Consider the following 10,134-nt stretch of genomic DNA (forward strand, 5'->3'; position numbering starts at 1 on the left):
GACGATTTTTGGCATTTTTTAATTAATCGGCATCGGCCGATTGTGCTGCAAATTAGGCCGATTTATAGGCAGGTGCACCTGCGGGCAGCTAAGCGTTGTTGTGGAACTCTCTCTGAGGCTGCGTGAGACGGAGCAGTTCACACTCTGCAGCCGCGGCTTGTTCACACACAGTTTCAGCTAATGGCAGGGCAAAACAGACTGTTTCGAAAGCGTAATTACGTTTTACCCTACTAGAATTGATGCCGGAAAGTTATCAAATTCATAAGTGCAACCAGTGGTCCAACAAGAGCTCCAGGAGTCGGCTTTGACTGATCACAGGTCGAGAATAAGGAGAGATGACTGACAAGACCATGCTGGAGTATTTGCTGCTCAACAGATCCTGAACTCATTGACAAATATCTGATCTTGTAAGATGTGCTCCCTATTCACAGAGTGCATGTGATCGCGAAATCGAAAGTGAACGTGAACAGCACGAACGCTCATTCAAAAGGGATTTAAATACTGAGAGCGGCTCCCTGATGCGGCAAAATGATATACAATATTAGAATGTTTAAAGGAGTGAACACGAAAATCGCGAGAGCGAAACGCATGTTGTGGGAGCAGGCGGCAATGGTCAGATTCAGCGGGAGCGAGATTAAGAAAACAGCCAAATCCCGGACATTTTGGGCGATAAAGAAATCCCAGCCGGACGCATTTTTTTTTTAGGTCCAAAAAGAGGACATGTCTGGGGAAAGAGGACGTATGGTCACCCTAGTCAAGCATTGTTGCAGAACGCCGTACTGGAGAATCTCTCTCCCTCTGGCTGCGTGAGACAGAGCAGCTCACACTCTGCAGCCGCTTCTTGTTCACACACCGCTTCAGCTAATGATGGCAGGGCAAAACAGACCATTTCGAAAGCGTAATTACGTTTTACCCTACTAGAATTGATGCCGGAAAGTTATCATATTCATAAGTGCAACAAGTCATTTGCATGTGAAAGTAGAAACTTGTTCAGTTCAGACGAAGCTTCTGGGCTGATTATAACTTGCATGTTAACTTTCCTCATGAAATGTGTGTGTGGGTCCGACAATAGCCTCCACGATGTCATCGCTCGTGGCCAGCGCACTCTTAAAGGGGTCCTATTATGCTCTTTTACAAAGTCTTGATTTTGTTTTGGGGGTGTACTAGAACATGCTCTCATACTAGGTTGTATTTTTCACATATTTTACATTATTACAACACCTCTCTCCCCAGTCTGGCATGAACGGCTCGAATAGTTCCTGTATAATATGTGTGAACGCTTTTATTTTTGTTATCACTTGGCCATTTGACTTATAACAGTGTCCAGTGTTTCCTATACATTGAGTTAATTGTTGTGGCTCGTCACAATATCAAAACTGACCGCCACAAATAGATTTTCCAAAAGGCTTATAATTCGTTGAATAAAATGAGCGCTTCACATTTCAAAATTAAAATGCAGCGCAGGTGTTTTTATATGAATGTATCCAGGGCCGGACTGGGAGTAAAAAACGGCCCTGGATTATCTCCCAAATAGGCCCACCACAACTACAAGCAGCCGCTACTGTCTCACAATATTAAAGCAATCCTATCGCATTTATGGCAAATAACATCACAAAACCCATGGTGAGCCTGCTGACAAAAACAATAGAAACCATCACAGAAATTTGAATGATTTCCACTACAAATACCATTACAAACATTACAACCCATCAACTTTTAACCATTAAAACCATTAAATAAGGGTTTCCTGTAGTGTTTTTTGGGACATATTTCATTAGGATTTAGTGGTTTTAACAAAAGCCACCAATAGAAGGCGACCAATTACCAGTAAAAAACAATAGGCACGATTACAGTTTCCATTAAAAACAATACAGTTTTCATTATAACCAGTAAAACCATTACAAATTATGTGATGGTTTCTATAGTTTCTTTGTTTTTTTCAGGAGGGGTCTGAAATAAATGCATTATTGTATGAACTAAAATACTTGAAATCTACATAAAAAGAGCAGAACGCAAAATGTATAATATGACAATGATAAACATAAACCTAAAGTCAACCTAAAGTGTGTGTGTGTCATGTTAATCAGACTAATCACCTTAGAGGCTACTTCATTTAATCTATTTTATCTATTTTCAGCTCTCAAATGTAACCCGTTATAGAATCGCTGCTGTCTCTTTATGAATGAATGGAATATTCATGTCAGACAATGCGCAGTAATAAATAGAAGCGAACGTTTGGACTAGGGGGGTGTCTTGGGATTTTACTATAGTGCTATAGGCCACATGCTCGAGAGACGAGCAAAGGTAACCTGATGTAACTGTTAGCATTTTTTTTTCTTCTTCTTCTTTTAGCTCCTCCCAACTGCCTTTATCTTTTTTTTGCTTGCCATCACGAACCCACTCTCCTTCGCGTCAGTTTCGGTTTCTTATAAGCAAAAATAGATTGCATTAGCGCCCCCTTTTGTCGGCCGTCAACATCACTTAATCTGACACTTTATCTTAATCTGACACAGCCATTGGGTGGACGGCCTTTCTGGACTTCTCCAGAACGTCCAGATGGCCAGTCCGCCCTTGAATGTATCTTTGAAAAGAACCGATTGTCTTCAGAAAAGCTTCGATGTTATTTTCATTTCATCTTTCCTGTAATGTCTGATAAAGTAGTGTTTGTGAGCACAGTGCTTATTTGATTACAGCCGTTACCGGGGAAACCGCTATATCTCCAGCTCCCAAAGCGCCTCCTGCTGGCAGAGCTGTCTGTGGGAAACACTGGTGTCTGTCAGCAAACAAACAAAAATCATGCTTCAGAACTGTTTTGAGAAGGTGCTTAAGTTTTGAGCCATGTATTATTACTCTAAATTGGGCTACTACTACTATTACTATCTTGTACCCTGCAATAATCATTTGCTCAAACAAACTTTTATGAGATGAATAAAAAAAAAAAAAAGAAAATCGGCCAAACATATCGGCCAAAAAAATCGGCATCATATATCGGCCATCGGCTGCCCTGATTTCTAAATATCGGCATCGGCCAGTGAAAAACCCATATCGATCGACCTCTACTCTTGTAGTGTCATCAGCCAATCAGCATCTCCCAATCATTGTATAGTAAAGTCAAGATTTGACAAGGTCCGACTGGGTCTCTGGTCAGTACTGGTAGTCATCACCATGCTAGAATACCAGATGAAAGATGGTTTATTCCAGGCTGATCTTCCTGCATTTCCAGTCCAGAGCCACATTCTGTTCTCGTCACTGCTGTCTCTGAGACCGCATCATCAGGAAAAGCTCAGATCGTGACTGGGCCTAAAGGAGGTCACCATCTGTTTAAACGGTTTACTCTTGTTTCGCCATGTCAATCTCACCTGATGCACTGCATAAACATGGAGCATGAGGAGTGGGCAAAAGGTAATGAAGGATGGATGGAAAGTCAAACAGAGTGGAGAGAAGAATGGAGATACAATGGGAGAGTGGATGCACCACATTATTACACAGAGAAAGAATCAGATTTTCGCTGTCCTGATGTCCACAAACATTTATAGTGTCTTCAGCTGGGTTTGCATCTCTCTTTTGAAGTGAACCAACTGCTGCCAAATAACTGCAGATTTATGTTTCTGCTTATGTTAGTCACAGAAAAACTAACCATTTAACATCAATGGAAAGAACAGAATGGAGGGTAAAATGGCTCATGATGTGCTATCTGTATCCAAAGGACATTTTATTGGCTTTTACTAAGGCTAAGGATTGCTAGAGCTTTGGAGTCATGATTCTATGCTTATATATATATATATATATATATATATATATATATTACAAACATTATAATAAACACTGTAATAGAGATCGACCGATTGATCGGCCGATTTTTGGCATAACAGACCGTTTCGAAAGCGGGATTACGTTTTACCCTACTAGAATTGATGCCGGAAAGTTATCATATTCATAAGTGCAACAAGTCATTTGCATGTGAAAGTAGAAACTTGTTCAGTTCAGACGAAGCTTCTGGGCTGATTATAACTTGCATGTTAACTTTCCTCATGAAATGTGTGTGTGGGTCCGACAATAGCCTCCACGATGTCATCGCTCGTGGCCAGCGCACTCTTAAGCAGTTATGAGCAGCAGGCTGTGTAATATGTGTGAACGCTTTTATTTTTGTTATCACTTGGCCATTTGACTTATAACAGTGTCCAGTGTTTCCTATACATTGAGTTAATTGTTGTGGCTCGTCACAATATCAAAACTGACCGCCACAAATAGATTTTCCAAAAGGCTTATAATTCGTTGAATAAAATGAGCGCTTCACATTTCAAAATTAAAATGCAGCGCAGGTGTTTTTATATGAATGTATCCAGGGCCGGACTGGGAGTAAAAAACGGCCCTGGATTATCTCCCAAATAGGCCCACCACAACTACAAGCAGCCGCTACTGTCTCACAATATTAAAGCAATCCTATCGCATTTATGGCAAATAACATCACAAAACCCATGGTGAGCCTGCTGACAAAAACAATAGAAACCATCACAGAAATTTGAATGATTTCCACTACAAATACCATTACAAACATTACAACCCATCAACTTTTAACCATTAAAACCATTAAATAAGGGTTTCCTGTAGTGTTTTTTGGGACATATTTCATTAGGATTTAGTGGTTTTAACAAAAGCCACCAATAGAAGGCGACCAATTACCAGTAAAAAACAATAGGCACGATTACAGTTTCCATTAAAAACAATACAGTTTTCATTATAACCAGTAAAACCATTACAAATTATGTGATGGTTTCTATAGTTTCTTTGTTTTTTTCAGGAGGGGTCTGAAATAAATGCATTATTGTATGAACTAAAATACTTGAAATCTACATAAAAAGAGCAGAACGCAAAATGTATAATATGACAATGATAAACATAAACCTAAAGTCTAGTGTGTGTGTGTGTGTCATGTTAATCAGACTAATCACCTTAGAGGCTACTTCATTTAATCTATTTTCTAACTCAATAGCTCTCAAATGTAACCCGTTATAGAATCGCTGCTGTCTCTTTATGAATGAATGGAATATTCATGTCAGACAATGCGCAGTAATAAATAGAAGCGAACGTTTGGACTAGGGGGGTGTCTTGGGATTTTACTATAGTGCTATAGGCCACATGCTCGAGAGACGAGCAAAGGTAACCTGATGTAACTGTTAGCATTTTTTTTTCTTCTTCTTCTTTTAGCTCCTCCCAACTGCCTTTATCTTTTTTTTGCTTGCCATCACGAACCCACTCTCCTTCGCGTCAGTTTCGGTTTCTTATAAGCAAAAATAGATTGCATTAGCGCCCCCTTTTGTCGGCCGTCAACATCACTTAATCTGACACTTTATCTTAATCTGACACAGCCATTGGGTGGACGGCCTTTCTGGACTTCTCCAGAACGTCCAGATGGCCAGTCCGCCCTTGAATGTATCTTTGAAAAGAACCGATTGTCTTCAGAAAAGCTTCGATGTTATTTTCATTTCATCTTTCCTGTAATGTCTGATAAAGTAGTGTTTGTGAGCACAGTGCTTATTTGATTACAGCCGTTACCGGGGAAACCGCTATATCTCCAGCTCCCAAAGCGCCTCCTGCTGGCAGAGCTGTCTGTGGGAAACACTGGTGTCTGTCAGCAAACAAACAAAAATCATGCTTCAGAACTGTTTTGAGAAGGTGCTTAAGTTTTGAGCCATGTATTATTACTCTAAATTGGGCTACTACTACTATTACTATCTTGTACCCTGCAATAATCATTTGCTCAAACAAACTTTTATGAGATGAATAAAAAAAAAAAAAAGAAAATCGGCCAAACATATCGGCCAAAAAAATCGGCATCATATATCGGCCATCGGCTGCCCTGATTTCTAAATATCGGCATCGGCCAGTGAAAAACCCATATCGATCGACCTCTACTCTTGTAGTGTCATCAGCCAATCAGCATCTCCCAATCATTGTATAGTAAAGTCAAGATTTGACAAGGTCCGACTGGGTCTCTGGTCAGTACTGGTAGTCATCACCATGCTAGAATACCAGATGAAAGATGGTTTATTCCAGGCTGATCTTCCTGCATTTCCAGTCCAGAGCCACATTCTGTTCTCGTCACTGTTGTCTCTGAGACCGCATCATCAGGAAAAGCTCAGATCGTGACTGGGCCTAAAGGAGGTCACCATCTGTTTAAACGGTTTACTCTTGTTTCGCCATGTCAATCTCACCTGATGCACTGCATAAACATGGAGCATGAGGAGTGGGCAAAAGGTAATGAAGGATGGATGGAAAGTCAAACAGAGTGGAGAGAAGAATGGAGATACAATGGGAGAGTGGATGCACCACATTATTACACAGAGAAAGAATCAGATTTTCGCTGTCCTGATGTCCACAAACATTTATAGTGTCTTCAGCTGGGTTTGCATCTCTCTTTTGAAGTGAACCAACTGCTGCCAAATAACTGCAGATTTATGTTTCTGCTTATGTTAGTCACAGAAAAACTAACCATTTAACATCAATGGAAAGAACAGAATGGAGGGTAAAATGGCTCATGATGTGCTATCTGTATCCAAAGGACATTTTATTGGCTTTTACTAAGGCTAAGGATTGCTAGAGCTTTGGAGTCATGATTCTATGCTTATATATATATATATATATATATATATATATATATATTAGGGCTGTCAAAATGGCTGAAAAACTATATTCGAATTTTGTAATTAAATATGATAAGAATTCGAATTATATTAAATTTAAAATGCATAATTTCAGTTAGGGTGAAGAAAAGCTTTTGGCTTCTCTTCTGAGGCCACATAAATTTTTCATTTAAAAACACGAGTTGCAGTGGGATAGGAAAAAACCCCGCCATAAAGTCTCGAGATTTGTTTTTTCAAAGTTGCATTAATTTTAAATGGCTTTCTAAACATGCGGCTCTTTTGTGCGAGACGCGAGTGCAACGGTGATAGATGTCCCTGTAGAAAATGCGCGAAATATGCGTTGTGTAAACGGCTTGGTTTCAGTTTTGACGTAAACAAGATCTTCTCCGCATTGATGTTCTCTTTTCCCACAATATTTGTCATTAACAATAGTAGCGCCGTATCTAGTGGCTTCAACTGGTAGGCTAACAAAAACATTAAAATGCAATGACACTTACATCGTCATCGCATCTTGTCGCCACTGATAAGGCTGCCTCCTTAACGCACACCTAAAATTTGAATGCAACGTTTTTGCATTTGAATGTGGATTTTTATTTTAAATTCAACGAATATTCGAAATTCGAATTTTTTTTTGACAACCCTAAAATATATACACACACACAGTACCGTTTAAAGATTTTTAAAAAATATTTGAAAGAAGTCTCTTATTCTCACCAAGGCTGCATTTTTTTTTTAGATCAAAGATGCAGTTAAAAAAACTACTATTTTGAAACTTTATTACAATTTGAAATAACTGTGATGGCTAAACTGAATTTTCAGCAGCCATTATTCCAGTCTTCAGTGTCACGTGATCCTTCAGAAGTCATTCAGATATGCTGATTTGCTGCTCAAGAAATATTTCTTATTATTCTCAATGTTGTTGAATGTTGAGTTTTATTTGAAATAGAAGTCTTTTGTAAAATTGTCTTTACCGTCACTTGGTAAAGTGGTAAACTTGGTACCATCACTTGGTACATAAAGTATGTATGACTTTTATTATGTAAAATATGTAAAACCTGTATGACTTTCTTGCATGGAATGGAGAAGGAAGCTGATGTTTTGAAAAATGTCTCAGCTGTTTTTGTCTATACAGTAAAAGTCAGTGTTGTCCAAAACAACTCTGGACCCCGCTGACTTATCATTGTGTAGACAAAAAAAGAAAAAAAGTTGTCTTCTGTTTTCCACAGGACAAAAATAGTCTTAAAGTTTTGGAACTGTGTGAGACTGAGTAAATGATAAAACTGTCTTCATTTGTTGGGTGAACTATACCCTTTAAAGCTTTTTTTTCAATGTTCTGTCCTTATGAGGTGTAGTATTTTTTTGGTATGCCTTCTGGTGAATCATGTGCAAGGGTCTGATGAAGTCAGAAATGTTCTTTTCCCCCCTCCCTCTCTCTGCATTTTGGTCCTGAGGGCTCTGCCACATGTTGTGCCTCTCTTACAGTGGTGGTACAGTTTACATGTGTGTTTATGTTGCGAATGGGTGGCCTTGCATCCAGTATGAAGAAATTGTGTGTCTATTGCTCCACTTTACCCTTCATTGATGACTCGGTCACCTTTTCATTCCCCAAACTCTTTCCTCTTTCCTCCATTAGACCACAGTCACGCAGCACTAAACCGGTGGATCATTACCAGCTTCCTTTGAATGCTCTTCTATCAAAATGGTGTTAATTGTTTGTGGGGAAATCAATCAAGAAAGCTCTACATGTTTCAAAACTCAAACTCTGGGGGGTTGTAGTCCACTTTTGCATTGGTTACACACTCTTCTCATTGAAGAGGTCTTCCCTCGGGCTGCCCGGCTCACAATGACACTGCTGTGCTCTACGGTTGGCTTCAGTTGCCTGCCGAGTCACCGCGGTGCAACTCTGCATCTTCCATCCATTTATGCTTTAGCTCAGTCACTCGAACGTCACAAACCAACCCAAGATTGTGCAATCATCTCAGATAAATGTACACGTCTACCTTACTCACAGCACAAAACAAGGACACCCAAAGAGGGTGTGTTTGCAAGTTTAAGATCATATGACTTTATTTTGGAGCGTTCTTTTTCGGTTTGTTCACCATCTATTTCTTTTTCTTCCTGTCTCCTCACAGAAAGGCAGTCCAGGAAAGTTCTCCATGAATGTACGTCACAATGATGATGACAGACCAGATTCCGCTGGACCTGCCACCACCACTATTGAACGGGGAGGTGGCCATGATGCCGCACATGATTAATGTTAATGGGGATGGATCGCAACAGGTGAGCATGAGCGTTACTCCGGGCAGTGCATGAATTGATAATGTGTACCTTGAATACAGTATGAGTTGCTTTCCATAATGCCTCTGCCAGATGCATGCATATAAATGTGAATGGAAGCTACAAGGACCACTAAAAAGATGATCCCCAGGGCTCGCAAAATTTCAAAATCCCTGGTAGCCCTTCGGGCAGGCATTCTTCAGATTTTGGTAGCCCAAAAATGAATTTAACTAGCCTGAATAAAAGATATTGTATTTTTTCTTCAAATAACAAGTCAAGAGAGTAGGGGTGCAACGGATCACAAATCTCACGGTTCAGATTATATTACATTATCATATCACATTTTGAGTCACAGATCGGTTCATTTTTCAGATAAGCAAAAAAAAAAAATGGTTCTTTATTATTTATGTAACACTTATTATTTAAAGAACAATTTACTACTTCGATACCACATCAAAAACTAGTAGCATATAGGGATGTAACGATTCACTCAACTCACGATGTGATATGATTCACGATACTGATTTCACAATACAATTTTCTCACAATTTATTTTTTAACAAAATGAGATTTAAGAAAATGTCAAACAATATACTAAATTGAAATTTTAAATCAAATCCCAAATCAAATAAATAAATAATAAAAGACATTTCTCCATGCACGTAAACTAAGGTTTTACCTGTGTATTTTAATCACGATCCAAACAAAGATGCTGCATAAATGTTATTTAGATTGTAAAATTGAAACAAATTGAAATTTGAAACAAAAACAAAATGGTCTGATTTTAGCTTTGTGATACTACATAAAAAAATAGCAGACGGGCTGAATGAGACGCAAATGTCACTCTCTGACAGCAGGTGGCGCTTACACAGCAGGTATTTATAGGCTGCTGCCCCTTTAAGACCGAATGCATGGATCCAATATAATGATGCATGTGTGATTTCTTTCTCCACTGTTTACGTTAATTTAAGACATGAAAATACTTGCCGAGATAGTTATTTTGAGATAATTTTGCTTGTATGTGTCCGTTCAAGCGAAAGAGGAATCAGTTCTGTGTTCGTGCTCTGCCTGAAACGCCGCTCTGTATGTGCGCACTTTGAGCGTGTGAGCGCGAGCACTGAACTGAATTCTTCATGCGCATGAATGGTTTAAAATGCTTGAATGTTTAAATTGGTAAGACTTAGAAACACGTGTAAATGATAAACTATGATCC

At 39.2% G+C, this 10,134-nt stretch overlaps 1 protein-coding gene across 1 annotated transcript in view; it reads left to right on the forward strand.

Moving 5' to 3' along the window:
* LOC107680249 (fibronectin type III domain-containing protein 3B-like) overlaps nucleotides 1-10,134 on the forward strand; it is a 157,956-nt gene that overhangs the window by 33,368 nt on the left and 114,454 nt on the right. The window contains exon 2 of the mRNA XM_016476057.1: nucleotides 8,777-8,924. Coding sequence (XP_016331543.1) covers nucleotides 8,805-8,924 — 120 coding nt within the window. The 5' untranslated portion in view covers nucleotides 8,777-8,804. The remainder of the gene's footprint in view (nucleotides 1-8,776; nucleotides 8,925-10,134) is intronic.

Source organism: Sinocyclocheilus anshuiensis, unplaced genomic scaffold, assembly GCF_001515605.1.
Source record: "Sinocyclocheilus anshuiensis isolate Anshui unplaced genomic scaffold, SAMN03320099.WGS_v1.1 scaffold821, whole genome shotgun sequence".
NCBI lineage: Eukaryota > Metazoa > Chordata > Actinopteri > Cypriniformes > Cyprinidae > Sinocyclocheilus > Sinocyclocheilus anshuiensis.